General features: G+C 52.8%; 1 protein-coding gene across 1 annotated transcript; it reads left to right on the top strand.

Annotated features, from left to right (window-relative positions):
- Positions 1-207: 207 nt before the first annotated feature.
- Positions 208-2,187, top strand: LOC135315426 (uncharacterized). Its single transcript, XM_064463574.1, has one exon. The coding sequence runs from the start codon at positions 208-210 to the stop codon at positions 2,185-2,187; it is 1,980 nt and encodes a 659-aa protein (XP_064319644.1).
- The last annotated feature ends 18,487 nt before the right edge of the window (positions 2,188-20,674 follow it).

Here is a 20,674-nt window from a genome sequence, read left to right on the forward strand (position 1 = left end):
CCATACATCAGGAGCCACCAGTGCCCTGTCCCGCCCCCGACACCCCCATACATCGGGAGCCACCGGTGCCCTGTGCCGCCCCCGACACCCCCATACATCGGGAGCCACCGGTGCCCTGTGCCGCCCCCGACACCCCCATACATCGGGAGCCACCGGTGCCCTGTGCCGCCCCCGACACCCCCATACATCGGGAGCCACCGGTGCCCTATGCCGCCCCCGACACCCCCATACATCGGGAGCCACCGGTGCCCTATGCCGCCCCCGACACCCCCATACATCGGGAGCCACCAGTGCCCCGCGCCGCCCCTGACACCCCCATACATCGGGAGCCACCGGTGCCCTGTGCCGCCCCCAACACCCCCATACATTGGGAGCCACCGGTGCCCCGCGCCGCCCCCGACACCCCCATACATTGGGAGCCACCGGTGCCCTGTGCCGCCCCCGACACCCCCATACATCGGGAGCCACCGGTGCCCTGTCCCGCCCCCGACACCCCCATACATCGGAGGCCACCAGTGCCCTGTGCCGCCCCCGACACCCCCATACATCGGGAGCCACCGGTGCCCCGCGCCGCCCCCGACACCCCCATACATCGGGAGCCACCGGTGCCCCGCGCCGCCCCTGACACCCCCATACATCGGGAGCCACCAGTGCCCTGTGCCGCCCCCGACACCCCCATACATCGGGAGCCACCGGTGCCCTGTGCCGCCCCCGACACCCCCATACATCGGGAGCCACCGGTGCCCTGTGCCGCCCCCGACACCCCCATACATCGGGAGCCACCGGTGCCCCGCGCCGCCCCCGACACCCCCATACATCGGGAGCCACCGGTGCCCTGTGCCGCCCCCCGACACCCCCATACATCGGGAGCCACCGGTGCCCTGTGCCGCCCCCGACACCCCCATACATCGGGAGCCACCGGTGCCCTGTGCCGCCCCTGACACCCCCATACATCGGGAGCCACCGGTGCCCTGTGCCGCCCCCGACACCCCCATACATCGGGAGCCACCGGTGCCCTGTGCCGCCCCCGACATCCCCATACATCGGGAGCCACCGGTGCCCTGTGCCGCCCCTGACACCCCCATACATCGGGAGCCACCGGTGCCCTGTGCCGCCCCCGACACCCCCATACATCGGGAGCCACCGGTGCCCCGCGCCGCCCCCGACACCCCCATACATCGGGAGCCACCGGTGCCCTGTGCCGCCCCCGACACCCCCATACATCGGGAGCCACCGGTGCCCTGTGCCGCCCCCGACACCCCCATACATCGGGAGCCACCGGTGCCCTGTGCCGCCCCCGACACCCCCATACATCGGGAGCCACCGGTGCCCTGTGCCGCCCCCGACACCCCCATACATCGGGAGCCACCGGTGCCCTGTGCCGCCCCCGACACCCCCATACATCGGGAGCCACCGGTGCCCTGTGCCGCCCCCGACACCCCCATACATCGGGAGCCACCGGTGCCCTGTGCCGCCCCCGACACCCCCATACATCGGGAGCCACCAGTGCCCTGTGCCGCCCCTGACACCCCCATACATCGGGAGCCACCGGTGCCCTGTGCCGCCCCTGACACCCCCATACATCGGGAGCCACCGGTGCCCTGTGCCGCCCCTGACACCCCCATACATCGGGAGCCACCGGTGCCCTGTGCCGCCCCCGACACCCCCATACATCGGGAGCCACCGGTGCCCTGTGCCGCCCCCGACACCCCCATACATCGGGAGCCACCGGTGCCCCGCGCCGCCCCCGACACCCCCATACATCGGGAGCCACCGGTGCCCTGTGCCGCCCCCGACACCCCCATACATCGGGAGCCACCGGTGCCCTGCGCCGCCCCCGACACCCCCATACATCGGGAGCCACCGGTGCCCTATGCCGCCCCCGACACCCCCATACATCGGGAGCCACCGGTGCCCTGTGCCGCCCCCGACACCCCCATACATCGGGAGCCACCGGTGCCCTGTGCCGCCCCCGACACCCCCATACATCGGGAGCCACCGGTGCCCTATGCTGCCCCCGACACCCCTGTACGTGGAGCAGCACAAGCCAGCCCTGGCGGCTGGGCTGCCCCGGAGGGGGAGGACCCGGCCATCAGTCTGTTCACACCTCGGGAGCGCCGGCAGCAGGAGAAGCCCAGGGATGCTGAGAGCAGGATGCGGCCCGGTGCCTGCTGTGGGGAATCATGAGGAGAGGGGAGCCCTGATGTGTGGCTGATCTGTGACTTAGGAGCGCTCATCCCCCACTTTGGGTGGCGGGATGGGTCTGCCCATCACCGGCTGCTCAGGGCGTCCCTCCCCAGCACCGCAGCGGTGACACGGCCATGGCCAGGAGGGCTCTCCCTGTCTCCAGGAACAAGCAGCAGAAACGTGCCAAGGCAAGAACCACGCTTGATAGGGACAAAACACTATCAATGTCAGTGTGAGTTTCTTCCTAATTACGGCTCAGGATCCAGACTTTCACCAATGTCAGAACACACCAGACTGGTTTATGGTTCAGGCTGTAGGGAGTGCAGAATCACCTGCTCCTCAGCAAGCAGGGATGTAAGCTAAGCTTTTGCCTCGAACTTGTACCTCTCCCCTACCCCTGGTTGTGCTCTGTGCCCGTTATCACCACCTGAGTGCGCCACAGGAGGCAGGAGCGGTGTGTGCTGGGGAGCCCTACCCTGCTTACCTGCCAGCACCGTGTGGGGAGCAGATCCCACAGCTTCAGGGCGATGCGGTGGGCTCTGCTCCTGGGGCTGTGACAGGCTGGGAACAAGATCCCAGGCTTGTTAATCACCTGAGCTGCTGACCTTACCCCTGCTGCTATAGGAAAATACTCGCTTTCACCGCATCATACATGTTTAATGCGCACAGCCTCCCTCATCCAGTCACCACGAGATCCTCTGCAGAGGCAGAGAGGAAAAGCCCTACCTTTGCCCCGAGCAGAGATCCACGGGATCCTTCTTCATACACTGTCCCGAGGCCTCTTTTGGGGAAGCTGCTGCAGCAGGACTCCCCAGGGCGCACGGGAGAGCACCCAGCTCCAGCACCCAGGAGGGCACCCAGGCACCCAGGCACCCATCTCCCTCTGGGCTCCCTGCCTGCGGCGGCTCTGCCGGCCTCCGGGCAGCCCTGGCTCGTGATGGGGGTGAGAGCTTGTGTGCCCTGTCCCCGGGCCCAAAGCTGTGAACCCTGCAGAGGTTTGCCCCTCACCTTGCCTTCCCGCTCCCTGGGGGTCTGGGCAGAAGGCTCCCTGGCCCATGCATGCAACACCTCCAAACCCTGCAGAAGGCTGCCAGCAGGAAAGGACTATTTGTCTGCATCCATTCTCTGTAAATAAAAATAAGTCTTTTTTTTGAGGTCACAGGCAGAAGAGTTGTCATGTCTCCTGCTCTTTATGCCTCCGCAGCAACTCCTAACTTTCCAAACACGCAGAGCAGCCGTGGTCTCTCTGCAGTACTTTAACTCTGCTCGTCGCCCTGGCTTTGTATCGCAGCACCCAGCAGGCCCCGGTGCGGGAGCGGAGCGGGCAGCAGCGCATGGCAAAATGGCACCGTGGTGTCCAGGTGATGCTCCGTGCTTTGTTCCCCCTACAACTGCAGGAGATGCTGCCTGTGCGCCTCGGCAGAGCCCGCAGGGTCTGATCAAAAGCTGGTAGATGGGGGGAGTAATTAGAAATTTGTCTCAATATTTGGCTCCCAAGTCCAGAGTCGTTCACCTTCCCTTGGGTCTGTGGGTGTTTGTGGATGTTTCATGGGATTATGGGCACGATTTTCTCCCTCCCAAGAACAAATTACTCAGCCGGATAAAACAAGCAAGATACTGCTTGTGCTGATTCATAAGGAAAAAATTTTCCTTCTATTTTAGCACCATAGCAGCAGGAAACTGCAGTGCGATCTGCTACAGGGGCAAAGAAAATGAGAATAGGTAGAGATTATCCAACATTTCCTGGCTGTCTGGTAATTCCTTCACAGTCCTAAAAGCTGTGAGTAGGTTTATGCTGCACAATGTGGTGTAGAATAAAGAGATTAATCCTCATCTTTAGTAAGCTTCAATACCAGGAGGAGCTCAAATAAAGCTGCCTGGAGCTCAGTGGGGTCTAATTTACATCTCTGGAAAATGGTACCTGAAAGGAAGGAAATCCCCACGGTGCTCCCTGCTGCGTTGGCTACGCCTGAGTTTGTGCACTTCACAACCATTCCCTGCGGGGACGATTCCTGCCCCTGCCTCCCACACCTGCTGGCAAGCGGGGCAGATTTCCCAGGGGAATCATGCCTCCGAGCGGCCTTTTTGACACCTGAGCCCTGGAGCTGTGCAGAAGGGCCGAGGCTGCACCGTCGCTCTGCGGGCGGCGGAGCCTGGCACGTGTGTGGCCAGGAGAAACACCACGACCGAGTCCTCCTCGGCTGCCGAGAGCCGGGGCTGGGGGCTGCGGGGAGGCAGAGCAAGGTCTGGTTGTGCCTGACGTCTGTTCCTGGATTCCTCCAGTTCGGTATCCGCACCTTGCGAGTGGCTCTGCTTTTCAGAGGCAGCCAAAGCTTCAGTCTCCACATCTGGAAGCACTTTAGAGTTTCAGTAGTTTAGACTTCGCTTTGCAACTAAAAGCCTTATTTGCTACCCATAGAAGTGTAATTGCCTGTTCTTGTCTGCTTTTCAGCCATGAAGTGGTTTCTCCCCCCTGTGAATCTCTCTGTAACACCTCTCTCCATTTGTTGGTAAGGCTGTTTCACAACTCCCTTCTCTGAGCATAGCTGTAGTCCTGTGAGATTCAGTAGCATTAGATTATCCTGCAGCAGCTACAGCTGCCCTTTTTGCCTCTGCTAGCCTCACTAATTATCCAGATAAATGATCTGCAATGCCCAGAAATAGGCTATTTTGCGATGCTTGGAAATGCCGATCGAGAACTCACGAAAACTCAGCCCTTCCCGTATTACCCCAGCACCCCACGGTGGGGAGGAGGCACCTCTCATTCCGGGGCCTCAGGTTTCAAACAGCAGCTACTCAGATAAGCATGTTCGGTTCAGGAGAAAAAGACAAGATTCTCTAAACAGATTGAGCAATTTTGCTTTCTCTGGGAATTAAGTAGACTCTAAACTGCTTCTCCACTTAACAGCTCCAAAAGACGTTTTTCCCCTTCATCTCTACTCATCATTCTCTCTCTGAGCCGCTGCGTGGCCGTGAGCTCGGTGATGCTCTGAGTTAGATCATCTGTTTCCTGTTTTCCCCCACATCAGGACCGTACTATTTTGAGCAGAGCATAGCAGAAGATCGTGGCTTGGTCAGATGACAGGGGATAACACAGGGCAGGGCAGCAGAGAACTATTGGAAGGCAGAGGAATTATTCGGACACCACCAAAAGAGCAAAATGAAAGACATCTGCTGTCTGATTGAGTAATCCAGCGTTAAAGATGTTGATCTGTGTTTAAAAAAAAATCAATATAACTCTATGTTGGCATTTCTTCTTTTGTTTCTGCAATGATCTTGTAAGGGGCCTCGGGCAGGGAGGCACTCAAGGCCATCATCTTTGCAAGCCTGATGGGGAACCTCCTGGAGGGATGCAGACAAGCTAGCAGCAGGCGCCAGTCCAAACCAAGACAGAAGGGACTAAGCACACAGAACACCAGCTGAAACCAACGCACCTTGTGACAGAATTACCCGATGGGCCAGCTCATGACCGCATGTGGACGAAGGACTCAGGGTTCGTGGAAAGGACACAAAACCCACCCCTTCAACAAACCACTGGGGACCACCGGAGACTACCTGATGCCTCTTGAGGGGCTCCTAAGGGACTTAAAAATGCATGGGGAATTAAGATGTGAGTATTATAGTTACCTCCAAGAAATAGAGTGAATATGTATAACTATTCCGGGAAATCTAATGCATATGTAGATAACTGAGCAATATAAGCTCAGTCTATCGCACCTTGGTAATGCACACTAGGAGGAAATATCCCCCGTGCACCTGGTGCCACAGCAAAGAGTGCCTGCTTCTTAACACTACATTGGTGTTAAGGGGTTTTATTCCAGATTTCAGTGACAGCTTCACTTCAGAAGTGAAATAGCCTGCAAACAGAGGTAGAAATTTATCAATTTGTTGCAATCCATTGCCTACAGCCCTAAAAGATAATGAAATTCTCAGAAAATATCCTGCTTTCTAGCACCCTTTAAAGGCGATCATATATGGTCTGCTAGGTTTACTGATGGGCTGGATGACCTCAAGGGTCTTTTCCAGCGCAAACGGTTCTGTGGTTCATGAGCAGCCCCAGCAGCAGGATGGGCAGGACGGGGTGCAGGGAGGGACCATCCGGGTCAGGGAGCACGAGCTGCCTCAGCCCAGCGTCCGCTCCGCGTTTGGGGGCGGGGGTGGCGAATGCTTGCCAAGGACTGGGGTTGACGTTTTCTGGAGTCGATTTTAAAGCTCTTTCAAGTACTGTTACGCTTAACAGCTTTTCATTTTAATGCATCGACTTCTACAAAGGAGCCACGAGCTAACGTGGAGAAAAAACATCGTTTAATCTAGGCTTGAAGTTCTGAATATTCATTGTTTATCTCCACCCCAGCATCTCCAGGATGGCATCTAGTAGTGAGGGGTACAGATTGATTCAAAGCTTTTATTAGAAAACTAGGTATTTTTTTGAATAAAAAAAGGTGTAAGAAATTTGAATGTCATCTAGCAGAAAGACTCTGACATAACCTCGCAGCTCATCTCCAGAAAGCAACTGCATTCTGATAAAGCACTCATTAAATAAACATTATCCAGTCCTGGTGGAGAAGTCCTGATGGAGAAATAGTACTGGGCTGCGTAAATGAAGGCTACCATAAAACAGACACATAAGCAGCAAGGATTCATGTTGCACAAGAAAACTTCACTCTGGCATTTATTGATTGCTGCGTCTTTGGCTTTGCAGCCTTAGCAAGTGCAGTATCTGTAGATGAGTCTGAAATAATTCCGGGCTCTGAAGCTGCAGTGAGCTGCTGCTTTGCTGCTGGAAGCTGCTGGCTGCCACTAACCCAGCTCCTGACAAACAGCCGCTGCTGGAGCACAGCTGGCTCTGCGGAGCAGAAGCCACCCGATCTGTGGCATGGTCTGTGTTACAGGGTGCTATTCTTTCACTGGTCCTATTTCCTCACTCATACACACAACACTTTCTTTCTCTCTTTTTGAAACCTTCCTTTCAATTTCGTGGTCAGCATTGATGATCCCAATCATATACTAAGGAGAGAAGAGCGAAAATTGCTTGCTGAGCAGCCTAGCAGAAGAACCCCACTGCTTAAGGTCTTCATCCTCCTCACTGTGGCAACGAAGGTACTCAGGTGGCCTTGCAGGTCACTTCCATTGCTTCATTGCAGTCCTGATTGACTGGAGCAAAAAACGCAGGCTGGCATGATCAGGAGACGTGGGGATACAGCTGCCTCAGAGACTGCCCCTAGCTTTAGCAAATCTCTTCTGACAATGAGCTTCTCGCCCGTGGGGAAGCTGTCAATTTATTGCCACTTGAACTGCAAGCAAAGCAGGATATCGGCCCGTCTTTGTTCACAGCTCCCATGCAACTGTAACAGCCTTTTCTGTACCTTGTCCTCTTCCGAGGCAAACCAATATTGTTTCCTGAATCAGATGGGGAGGGCATAGACTGCAAAAATAAGCAGACGGCCCCAGCCCTGTGGTAGACCTCTGCTCTCATACGCGGTCTCCCACGCTGACAGCAGGTGACTGCTTTCATCACAGAAGACTTTTAGGGTTCAGGTCCACAGATCAGTTTAGGCTGGTCTAAGCCAGCGTCCCTCCATCCCAGCAAGCCGCATCAGTGACCAGGGTCACTCACCCGCACTTTTTCCACTTAGATTATACCCTGTTGATTAGCACAAATGAACTGAATAGAAAAAGGAAAATTGCTCCCCAGGCCCAGCACTTGACAATAAATTTTCTATATGAAAAGGAAATGCCTGTCTCTTCAGTTTTAAGTGTTCATATTCTTAAGCTAACAAAGGCGGGTTCCTGGTATTCCTCCTCTGCAGCCATTCATCTGCCTCTGAGGAAGGTTTGGCTTCTGTGCTTGCCAAGCTCATCAGTGAAACAGAAAACACAGAACATTAATGCCTGTTTAAATCCCAGGCACTGTGCAGTCACAAAAAAAAATTTTGCAAGATGTATCCACCTGATCCCCACAGCCACTCCATGGCAAATGCTTTAGTCTAGGGAGAGAAAAGCAGAGGGGTCTTTTTCAATTTGAAGTTTCCTGACTGAGATACCAGCTAGGACAGGACAAAAGCCAGAAGAAAACCGGGTAGGACTTGAGTTCCAGGTTGGAAAAGCCCCAACTACACAAATTAATCCATCAGGCAGCGTACGTAAGCATCGCTGGCATGAGCAGCGGGTTGCCAGGGAGCCTGATGAACAGACAATTTGGGCAGGCTTTCCAGAGGTCCTGGCGTGGGTCTTGGCTCCAGGGAGGCCAGCGTTAAGCCTACCGAAGGCTTTGAAATCCTGCTCCACGTTTCCTCCTGGGAAAAGCCTTCATCAGCAGCGCTTTGCTTGGTGTCTGTATTTTTGCCCCCTAGGAGACCCCTGCGATGTGCAGGTCTGCTCCTCTTTGATATGGAACGCTTTGCAGCCTCACGTGGTGCGTTTCAGGCTTCCAGGCACGTGCTGGGTGCCATGCGGCAGGCAGGGGTGGAGTGGGCAGCCCCTGTGAGCATCCTCGCGCCAAAGCCTGCTCCCTCACCCGTATCCCAGGCAGGCGCTTGGAGAAGCCCGGCCGTGCAGGGAGCAGCAGCACAACTGTTGGCCGGTTCGCGCCTCCTCTCCTTTGCAAAACATGACAAAAGCAGGAAAGGGGTTTGTAATTTTTGCGCTCACGTCTGGAAAGGGAGGAGCCCCACAGGACTGTGATTCCTGAAACCTCTCCTTGTACCAGAGGTACCCCAGCTTCAGAGAGGGCTAACAGCCTCTCGTCAGTTCGGACAAGTACCAAGCAGCTGAACAAAGCTCCTCTAAATCCAGAGGAAAATCCGAGAGTTTAAAAAATATTTTGAAGCTTCATTTGAAGCCAGTGGCAAGGAGAACATTTTCCACCTTGGCGGGGGAAGGGGGCCCTGCAGAAATCCCACAACTCGAAGGGTAATAGCTGGATGCAGCGTGCTGCTCCTGCCGCACACCAGCTGTGGTGGCTGAGACGTGACCCCCGCTGCCGTGTGACAGCTTGGGAACCTTTACTAGCTGTGCTCGCTAATTATAGGGGTTTTTGAATCTTTTTCGTGAGAACCTAATCTTCTGGTGTAATAAAGTTGTGTGTTTTTTCCTTAAGCTGAGTTAAGCAGGATTTAGCAGAATTGGTATTTCCCTGGAGATAACAAACCCGAAGGGAGGGTGTGCGGGTAAATACGCAGGGTGTCTGGCCGGGCATGAGCGCCCACGGCTGGGTTCGCCCCCCACAGACGCACACCCACCACCGCACGCCGGAGGTCTCTGCGGAAGGAGACCCCAGCGACCAAAGGCAGAGCAAGGCTGGTGGTTAGAGGCCAGAGAGGGCAGCTGTTTCAGGCCTTCGCGTCTGTCTGAGACAGAGACCATGAACCAGCAAGAGGCAGTACACTGTAATGTGTTTCCCCTCCGTTTTTGCTGGCTTCTGCACTTGTTCCCCAATCCCAGTTCCAGAATATTTAAGTTTAAAACCCAAAGCAACAAGGGTGCAACATGCGGCCACCACCGGAGGAAGGTGAGCGATGACGGCGCCGGCTTGTGCCCACATGGCTCTGAGCCCGGAGCCCTGGCTGGCTCCTGGGGGAGGCAAAGAGGAAGGCACTGGCCAGCACCTGGCTTCATTCCCAGTTTAAGCTCTCTGGTTTCCTTTGGATGCCTGATTTTTTAAGAAATAACCTAACTGCCTTTTTAAAATTTAAAATTTTAAAAATTTGTATTTATGCCTTTTTTCCCCCTAGAAAAATTATGAGTATGCTAATATCATAGTGAAGAGGAAAAAATCTGCCCAATTTACCCAGCAGTGAAATGCATATTGATGGGCCTTAACTTCACACCGTGCAACTGTAGCCGTTAAAGTAAGTTGTACAAAACATTGCAGATAAAAGAGCCAAAGTTCAAACACGTTATATGTTTTGATCAATAACTGAGGCTAGGAGTAGTCTTCACAGAGCATCTGGGTAGCTCTATTCTACAGCCACATGCCAGCTGGGTCATTTGTGTGTTTCTTGCCTGGGTGGTTTAGGATTCTGTACCAGTAGGGAAAGTAATGGAAAATTACCACCTTGTCCACAATTACTACAGAAATCTAAGTCTCCAAGCAGCTCTGGAAATCTTCCTGTATTGCTTGGTCCCAGGTCCAGAGATCACTCCCCAGTGCTTTTATTTAGTTCCTTAGAACTAAGATTTTGAGGCTCCAATTTTCTGAAGCACTGTGTTTTGATAAGACACTATAGTCCCTGAACTGTTTGTGTGCTTACAGATGTAGAGGTGCAGGTGTGGTGCATAACTACACATCTAAACTGCGATATTTTTTCCAGCACCTGAAGGCCAGCCCTTCAGGAAAGTGCCAGCACTGTTCAGCAAAGCCGAGGCTTTTCACAACATTGAAAAATTCTCCTGTTCGTTTCAGATCAGTTAAGTTATTCCTCTCTCGCTGCAGCGTTTCCCCTGAAGGATTTCTTGGCGCCGACAGCCCTGCCCTGGTTGTCCGTGTGTCCTGTCCATGCAGACTGATGCTATCGTGGGACAGGTGAGGCAGGCAGTCGATTGCCCTCCGCCAGGCTTGCCTGCCCCTGGGGCTGGTTGGGCTGCCCCGTGCCCGCGGTCCCGCGGCAGCTCAGCTTCTTCAAAAGCCTTTGTTGAGAAACCCAGCCGAAATCTTCCTGGGGACCCAATGCGCCTGAGCGTAGGGGGTCCTCCTTATCCACGTTGCCTCCTCAGGCAAGGAGATCTTTTCTCTACAGTGAGGGTGTCTGGACTTTTCCTCCAGTTAATCACATTTCTCCACGTGTGTCTTAATCTTATTTTTCAGGATGCTTGGAAGGGACGTTAGATGTAAAATAACCAGGATTGCCTCTGGAGCCCATCTTAGAAAGGTTGCCACATTTGCCATTTTCTCTTCCCTTGGTGGTAAGGCAGGTTTAACTTATAAATTAAAAAGCATAAGTATTAGTAATTTTGTGTTTGAGCTCTTTAGACCTCCTGGGGAAGTGCCATTTGGAGTATGCTCTTCAGATTTCACTATTATAATTTCATAACCTCTTCTGAGTGAATTAGCTGAAAACTAAATACTAAATGCTTCAGAACAAGTGACTGTCAAAACTCTCCTCCTTTCCTGATTGTTTTTGCTTCTGCTGCCTTTTGTTTGCAAATACAGAGTGACGTAGAGCTGAAACCTCTCCCGTCACCCGCCGGATCTCCGCTTTGCAAAGGCTTTCGTCCCCCGTCCTCCCTGTGAGCCCGCTGCTGACGCGCTGGGACCCGCCACAGCCTCAGCACCCTCCGACCCCTGCCGCTGCTGGTGCCCCAGCCCTGGCCGCCGCGGGCTGCGCGGGCAGAGCCCACCCGGGGCAGGGCAAGCCTCTGCACGCGCCGTACGGGAAAAGGGACGAGGCAAAGTGCAGGGGCGATGCAGGACGATATCTGTCACTGACGCTTAGCCACTTTTTCCAGGGGGTGGGGAAAACGCACAGAGATCCTTCCCAGCTGACCGGGTGAGCTTTCACCAGAGCTCCACAGATCAGAGTTTTGACCTGACACAGCTGTTAACAGCTACCCACAGACACATTTGCCACCACACTAAGGTCCCCAAATCAGGGGCCTGGTGGGTGACTTGGACCCAGTCAGAGCTCAGAAGGACGCTGCAGTTGCTGTCAGCCTCTCTACATCAGCGCCCTTTGCTGGGTTACGCAGCCTTTGCCTTTGTCACCTCTCTTCCCTTGGTCAGAGCTGCACAAAGGGACAGAGCTTTGAAGTAAATGTACATTTTACCACTACTTTTTGAGTCTCACCTTCCTTCATTCCTCCTTCCTTTGGTATGTAAGTCACCCCAGCAAACCCATCAGGCCTTTGAAGGGAACGGAGATGATGAGCTATTACAGGATGCCACTATTTAAAAATCCAGGAAAATGTACTGCAAACGCTAAGGTGCTACCTAAGTTTTTCTCACCTTGCCAAGTGCATCCAGATCTCAGGCTTTGCCTCCTTAGCTCGTGAGGGGTGTGGTGCACATGAGAGGTCTCTGCGGTGTCTGCCGGCACGCTCGCCTCTGGTCTCAGACACCTTCAAAAGGGTTCAAAGTGCGAGCGCTCCTGTTGCAAAACCTTACCTGCAGAGTTTCAGCTCTCTGGCCTCAAATCAGCAATGCACTTGTAGGCGGGCTTAGTGTTAAGACTGTGAATGAGTTTTGAACTTTTCATCAAAGGCAGTAGGGCTCCTTGTAAATGCAGTGAAGTGTGGTTTTAAATGTAGGTTTTGCATGTTCTCACCTGAACTTGGGAGCGTCCCCGTTTACTGCTTCTGTATCTTCACAGACGGGCTAAAAACAATACGCACTGGCTGGTGCACCCAAGTCAGAGATGAAGAAATAGATGTGCACAGTAACAGTCGTAGGTACATCACACATAAGAAATGACTTATCCTCTCCACTCATTGTCAGGCCACTTCTATTGGCAAGGAGTTTTCTGTTAAGGAAAACACGGTGAGTTGGTTTGTTTGTTTTTCTGCCCTGTACTCCTACACAGAGGGTGGAGAAGAGCTAAAGAAGAACCTCCTAAGAAGAAAACATACACTAAGGGATGTTAAAGGCTTGGAGCCAAGAGTCTGCCACAGCAAAGGGAGATGCATTCTTCAGAGACCGTCGGAGGTGTTGGTCTTCCCCCGCGGACGGGCTGCTCCCATCCTTAAGGACAGAAGGCTGCTGACCTGCGCAGGGAGCCAGGCTGGAGCCCTCGGCAGCACAGGTAGGAACTGGCTGTCTGCCGCTGCTGCCCGCTGGTTTTCCGTACCACAATGGAAATCATGTGGCCAGCTGTCAGGCAGGAACTGAACATGCTGTCAGTGGCATTCTGTAAGACTTCAAGGAGAAAAAAAGGAAAAAAAATAAAATAAAAAATCAAGGCTGAAGATCCAGACCCCAGTGGAGTCACTAGACAATACCCATCAGCTCAGGGAGAGGGCAGATTTACCATGTCATATTGGATTCCTTTGTTCTGTCACGCAAGCCTTTCAGCTGAAAATTCAAGGACTATCAAATCCATTTTAAAGCCTTTCTTTTCCAACCGCTCTGAAGTTCCATTATTAGTAGCTATTACGTACTTGCCATTTATATTTTGAATAATAAAGTCTAAATTGCAACTGTCCACAGAAAATCAAATGCAATTGCTATTGCATTGTTGCTCTTTTCTTATTTCTCCCATTGAAGCCCATTCTGTAAAACTCACCCCTCCACCCACTCGCTCGCCATGAATATAAGTGCTATGTAGAATATGTGCTAATGGCAGACTTTAATCTGAAATAACGTGTTTGGAAGCACTGTCCCATTTAGATGGGCAGCTAATGCTAGAACATACTCTGGCCCTGGGGAAATTGTGCCTGATTATCACTGGAAGATCAGTTGCACTTCCCAGTTCCTACCACCTTAATTCTAATTTAACTTAAGATAGCAGATGAGTTTAAATGTGAAATTAAATGTGAAATGTCGGTTGTTTAGGAAGTTGGCATGTTTATCCAGGTTAGGAAAGCCTCTGTATGGCTGCTGCGGAGTGGCTCCGTCCGGAGGGAGGCTTGTAGTCCATGCTTAGTGAGCCGAGCTCAGGTGAAACAGTGGGACAAAGGGAAGCGGTCTGGTGCTGAAGATCTTGCCCTGCAGTTCAAAAGTTATTAATTCAACCCCTGGCTGTGTTGCCGCCGCCTTAGGTAAACCCGAGCCGGCTTTTTAAATGTGCGCCTCGGGACCGAGAAGGGGTGAGTGACCTACACATTGCCCGTCTCTGCACGTTAATGAGTGCGTGCAGGTATAAGGCTTGGTAATAAATATTTCAGGGACTCAGCTCTACCTTTTGTGCCTTAAAATCTGGTGGTGATAATAGACACCAATGTTTGAGAGTGAAAGGAGGAGTTCTTGCGGCTCATAAGTTACAATGCCTCTGGTGACTGTGTATCTGTGGTATTATTAATTCATCTGTCTAGAGGGCATCTAGCCCTCCAGGAAGCAAAAAGCCCTTCTGACATTTAAAAGTAAGACACAAGAAGGAAAGATACTGAATGTCTTTAATATCTCCAGCCTGCAAAGTCTCCACGGAGACAAGCAGGTAACTTGAATTTTGCCCAAGAAAAACAGGCAGAAAACTCTAAGCAATTTTATTCCACAACACAGCCATTCCTCCTCCTAAAATGCTTTCTGATAGCTAAAAAAACAGACAAGCATCAATTAGACGCTTTGCTAATGACACAGAATACAAAGGACTGGCAACTCCGTCGAGCATCCGTGGGACGGGAGGCGGCTGGTGCGGAGCAAAGGCAAGAGTGCGCAGTGCCAACATCAGTCAAAGCATTAATGTCTTGGGAACCTTGAAGCGAAGGAAGACTCATTTCATTGCTATGAATTCTTTAAAATAGCTTGATTTCAGTCAAATGCTTTGAATCATGCCCTTGGGAACGTGGCTGACAATGGTTTTAGTCTCCGCTTGGATTTCAGGTTGCAAACTGTCTGAGATGTTCAGTTCATCGAGACATCGAGGCACACACAGGGTCAGTGACTGCAACAGATCAAACCTGCCGCAGCACTGGGACCTGAGGATGATGCTCTGCTGAATCACCTCGGCCAGTGACTGCCGGCAGCGTTCTGCTGGAGGCTGTGGGCAGCTGGCTGAGCATGGAAGGTCAGTTTTAGCCACCAAGAAAGCATACAGAGAGAGTGGGGTGGAGAAGGTGAGCGGCTCCTGGCCAAATCCCTTCCTCTTCCCCCTTCACCGAGCAGAGAGGCAGTAACCCAGGGCAAGAGGAAAAGCCAGGAGGAGCAGCGGACATTCAGCTTCTTCCCTATGCTCAATCCAGAAACCAAGCAAGCGGTAAGGCGTAAGTGAGCAATAGGGGACCAACTGCAGAGGGAAGAGTCTCTGTCCCCAGTCAGGAGGGTTTAGAAGGATTATTGTTGTACAAAGGAAGGCTAGATGCAGCAATTGTAATGAACCAAGTCTTAATTCTTCAACCAGTGAGTGCTACAGTGTTTCAAGAGGTTCCAGCCCATTCCTGTAATTAAATAATTTGCACCTGGAGAAAGATAATGTGCCTGGGATTTTGCCGGAAATTTGATTAGTCTAAACTCATAGCTTTCCTCTTTGAGTATACTTGGAGTTATAAAGCCAGTAATAATATGTGCCAGGCAAGAAAAATACAAGAGGATAATGACTCTTCAGATGCATGGGAATCTCACAGTCGTGATGAGAATGACTTCGGGGGGAAAAAAAAGCAGAAGCCTTCCAGATCACCTTGTTGAAATGATAATACATGTACAGCATGTCCTTTCTACAGCCCTCAGGCAAGAAACTCTACATAGTAAATATAAAACTTCATTCTGCTTCTGCTGAAAGCAACTGGAGTTTTGCCACAGCCTTGAACTGGAACAGCTTTGAGACCCTGGGAAGCAATAAATACAAAATTCTGAGTAAAGAACTGGTTCCCTGTAAAGACGCATCAAGTGTACATAGCTTTCCTCCCACAGAAGGAATTCCTATCGCTGTCTAGGCTCTCTGTTCTCCAACTTGCCAGGAAGATCTCCGCCGGTTTCTCAAAAAGCCCCTGTCTGATGCAGTGCAAGCTGGGATGCTCAGCCTGCTTTGTGGCAAACAGATACCCAAACTGGGGAAAAAAAAATAATCTTCCAGTTATCATCACCATTTACTTGCCTTGACAGAGGTTACAAATGTGGCCGGAGACTAGGGCACGCGCTAGAGCCAGGACAGGTGATCGTGGCAAGGCTTGGGGAGCAGCGGGAGCACAAGGACCCACCGCTCCGGCCCCGCACGTGGCTCCACGGCCGCCAGCAGCTCTGGCTCTGGGCAGCACAGGAGAGGCCATGGCCTGAGTTACGTCTTCCCAGCGCCACCTCAGCTTCCCAGGGTCAGGAAACAGAGCTCGAGGATGCTTCTGGATTATGGTTTTGTAACTCTTGGTGGCAACAGCTACTGGAGACGAGTCCGTCTTCCCAGAGACACCAACTCCTTGCTCTAACAGCATGCAGAAAAGGTGAACTTAATGCCAGAGAACAGGACAGATGTTAGGAAACCTGTGTATAACAATTTTAAATGCATTATTAATTGGAATTAGCAATAGTTAGATCATTTGGAAAATAAAAGTGTTGTTATCATTGTAAAAGACAGGACTACAAACAGTTGCTTGTTGAATTGGACTGGCCTGTTAAACCTCAGACTCACAATAAATTTGAATTATTGGCTCCACACATCAGTGTGTGACCTTTTCACAAAATTCTGAATCTAGCAGGAGGCACGTTCTCCGTGTCCCACGGCCCTCCCGTGTGCTCCCCATCCTGTAGCTACTCCCCTGCCGATGGCATGCGCCCGGAGCCAGCCTTCCGCGTGGCGTGACGGGGCCACAGCGGAGCAGGGTGAGAAATGGACAGTGGGAAAGGAGCCGTGGGCAGGGTTGGGAGGTCACAGAGGTGACTGGAAGTGGGCAGAAGACAAAACCTTCTTTTTTTTTTTTTTTAAGTAAGGTGTGAGTGAGACACAGCACGCAAAATTAGAAAGACGATGCTATCTAGTTTAAAAATAAGTAATCTAAAATCTTTGCCCGAAACCTAAACTGTCTCTTTTTTTTTTTCCCCACATTTGTGTCAGCTTCTGTCAAGAGGACACCAGACGTGGAAAAAACACTTATCTAGGAACAATCCATCAGTGCTGAAAAAGCCATTAAGAGCCTAATTTCAGGAATTCAGGCTTGGAGAGTTTTGTGAAGGTTTGGTTGGTTTTTTTTTTTTTCTGCTTACATTAATTACGTTGCCTGTATCTCTGCACACACAGATGTTCCCTACCAGAAAAGGCAGCGAAGGACCCACATTTGCAGCCCACCCAGCCTGGTTCTGTGCCTGCAGCGCTGCAGCACAGCGACAGCGGCAGACTTTGCTCTTTGGCACTTGCCGCATCCTCGCCAGGCAGCTGCGGGCACCACAGCTCTGCCTGGGGACTGGATCTGGAGCCCAGAGAAGCCAACACAAAGATCAACATTGAGCTTGCTGGGCGTTGAATCAGGCTTTTCAGCAATCCCCTTTCAGAAAGGTGGCACAGACACTGACTTTCCAAACCAGCTGGTCTGGGAATTAATGTGGGGAGATGAGAATTTCATCCTCAGCATCAGCATGTATATGTTCTGGCAACCTACGCAGAAGAAAAAAAACAAACACCAATGTATTATTCTAGCTCCTGTTACTGACCGTTGAGAGCAGCCCAATCTCTTAGAAGAGGAAAAAAAGTCTTGTCCCATTTTCACAAGTACTTACAAACAGCTCATCTTCAAGAGGAAGAGTAGCAATTGTCCCTACACGTATCGAGCATGCTATCTGTGGTTTCTTATACTTCTGAAATGAAAGAATAACATGAGACTTGTAAGCAGCTGTTTACCCGGCTGAAACGCCGTAGGGGAACGCACGCGTTACGGTTCCTGCCGAGTTCTCCATGCTGCAAACTCCTCTCTTTGCCTGGACGCATCTGTTAATGCCTCTGAAGAACATGCAAACCTGTGGCACAGAAGCAACTCAAAAAAGGATGGCCAACCCGCGGCGCTGCCCTCCGACCGGGGCGCACCTGCCCGGGGACCAGCCGCGCCCCCGGAGCCCGGCGCCGTGCCCAGCCGCGCCCCGGGCGGAGCGGGGCCGCCTCCGCCAGCGCGGCGTTACCGGGGGCCGAGGGGGGCCCGGGGCACCCCCGGGCTGAGGGGGCGCGCCCGGCGCTTTTTTTATGAATGGAGTAGTGACCCCTGCCGGGGCCCCGCCCCGCCCCGCCCGCCGCGTGCGGGCCGCCAGCCCGGGGGCGGGGCGGGGCGGGGGTCGCTGCCCGGAGCCGGAGGAGCCGCCGCTGCCCGGAGGGGTCGGGGCAGGGGGATGTGCCTAGCCGGATGGCGGAGGGTAAGTGACGGGGGGCGTGTGGCTTGTGTCCTTGGGTTTGGGGGGAAAGCGCGTGTAACCGCGCCCGCCGCGGCGCGGAGGTTTGCCGGGTCCGGCGAGCGCTGCCTTCTGCCCGGGGTTCACACGGCTTGGCGGGCGGCTCTTGGAAAGGTGTCTCTAAATTTGCGAGAGTGGACGGTTAACGTTTCCGCCTCAGGAAAAAACCGTTGCGGCCGCAGCCGGGAGCGTTCAGCCAGCCTGGTTGAACCAGAGACTAGACGAGCTAGGAGTCGTGCGGCGCGAGGCTTTTCCTCTCTGCTCCTTCACATTGTATCAAGTTATAAAAACTGAAAGCTAAACTCTCTTACTGCATGAAACCATTGTATTTCAACCCATCAGGATGACCTGCATTTAAACACACCCTTTCTCAGGAGGGGAGGAGTGTCCTCTCTGCTGCACCTGTGGTCCTGGCCAAGGCAGCGGCCAATGCCGAGAGCTTCAACGCTTACTGAAGGTAAAGCTTTACTGGACACAGAGAGATCTGAGGAGAAATTTCGTGTTAGAAAATCAGGTTACAGCTCCATCACCTTAAGCTCTTCCATTCTCCTTGGGCTCCCCAGGGAAGTGGTCATGGCACCAAGCCTGGCAGAGTTCAGGGACCGTCCGGGTGACTTTCTTGGTCATATGGTTCTGTGTGAGGCAGTCCTGCGAGGAGCAGGGCGTCGGACTCAATGAGCCTTATGGACCCCTTCCAATGTGAGCTATTCTATGATTCTGTGATTTGTTCCTTGAGCCTTCCCTGGAAAGAAAAAGGTTCAGCCATGCTATGGGTCAGGTCAGGAAACCAATCCAGCTGATAACACTTTATTTAATTTTCAGATGGATCAGCTTCTTGATTTGATTGTACAGGGACCTGGACATAGGCACAACAGAAAAAAAATGTCTATATGTAATAAGGAAGAGATGTCCCCATTCGTCATCTACATTTAAGGCCACAGTTCCCCAATCACTGTGAGCTACTCAGGAGTGCATCCTTGAGAAATGGGCTTCTCAAACACATGGGCACTTCAGAAAACCTGTTTAGCTTTTTTAAGTTGAATAGTCTGTACGAGGTTCCTTCTTGCAATCCACCAGCCTGAAGCATACAGACTGCAGATCTGATCTGACCCATGCATTATAGCAGTTTCTTGAAACTCAGCCTCATCTCATGGCAGAAAAGACAAGTTTCCACGTGAGAACCTCATGTAAATTGATGTGGGCAAGGCAATGGGCGGGTTAATCTGTCATGCCACAGTATCCTCTCTCGAGCTCAGTGATGGCATTTCAGCAGAGCACGAATACCTCAGCTGTGCTTATTCAAAGATCAAAGTGGTTCAGCTGGAGCCGACTAAAATCGTATTTCTTTGTTACACACATGCTGCATTATTACCCTTAGAGCTCAGCGCAGCTCCCTCTTCTCGCTGCCTGCTGAGAGCTGCCGTGTGCCATAAAGAACAGCACCCTCGGTGTATACCACAGCGGGCAATAAAGGGGTGTGAAGCCCTGCGTGCCTCACCCAGGCGTGGCATAAACCTCCCAGGTCTCTGAAGTCCCTCCGTGGAGTGGAAAGCCTGTCTGCTCTCCCACGCCAAAAGCCCAGCGGGGTGTAGTTCTGGACTCAAGCGTTATGTCCTTTCTGACTCGCACCAAGCTCCAAGTCTCAGAGGTGCTTTGCTGCAACAAGTCCCGTGCACCAACCACCTTTTTCAAACAAGGTGAATGATCCTTTCCCTGGTTTTGGCTCTGCCCCCAGTTTCATAGCAGCTCCCCAGGTTCATGTCTTGTGAGCAAGTCAGACTGGGACCTGGTATAGGGCTGGTCCTGATGCTCCCAATACCATCAGCATTGGGGGAACAAGGAGGTGAATTGCCTGCTGCATTACAGCTGCTTCGCTCTAGCAGAATCTGCGAGCGTTTGCCATGCTCTGTGTTCCACCCAGCCTTCCTTTGCCCATAAATTTGCCCAGAAAACAGCCATAGTGTCTTTTCAAGATTTGTTCTTCTCTCCGTCTCCTGGATGATTCCTTCCGCCCCACCAAGTTGCTTTAACAACCACTTGCTTTTGAGACACATCCTCTTGTGGGTCCTCTGGTATTCCCGACACTCCCCAGAGTAAGCAGGCAAGCCAACGCCAATTGTCTTATGGGAAAGCACGGGTAGGAACGCACACTCGCTCAGTCCCCTGCACCTAATTTCCGACAGAAAAGAGTCGATGTCCGACTTGTGCTTGGTGGCGTTTGCAGCCGAGGCCGCCGCCGTGGCCGAGCGGTGTGCTGGTCTGGGGTCTGCCGGGTGTCGGCCTCAGGCCACCGCCTGTCATGCAGCGAGCTGGCTGGCCCTCGTCGCCTGCCAGTCTGCTGCGTGGGCAGGCGTCAGGGAGCCTTTTAGCGCTCTGGAAGCTCTGCTTATCAATCCCTCACACTGTGTGAGGTCCATTGATCTGTGCGCACGGCCCCGGGGCTTGACAGGAATGGCATGTACCAAAGAAATCAGCCACCCTCTCGGAGAACCCAACAGAGCTTCTGAGCAGCCTCCTCCTCCCCTCTGTAGCGTA

Source organism: Phalacrocorax carbo, chromosome 11 (genome assembly GCF_963921805.1).
Source record: "Phalacrocorax carbo chromosome 11, bPhaCar2.1, whole genome shotgun sequence".
Classification (NCBI taxonomy): Eukaryota; Metazoa; Chordata; class Aves; order Suliformes; family Phalacrocoracidae; genus Phalacrocorax; species Phalacrocorax carbo.

Bases quoted from the DNA above. Each gene is read 5' to 3' on its own strand.
- LOC135315426 (XM_064463574.1), top strand. From the start codon at position 208: ATGCCGCCCCCGACACCCCCATACATCGGGAGCCACCGGTGCCCTATG.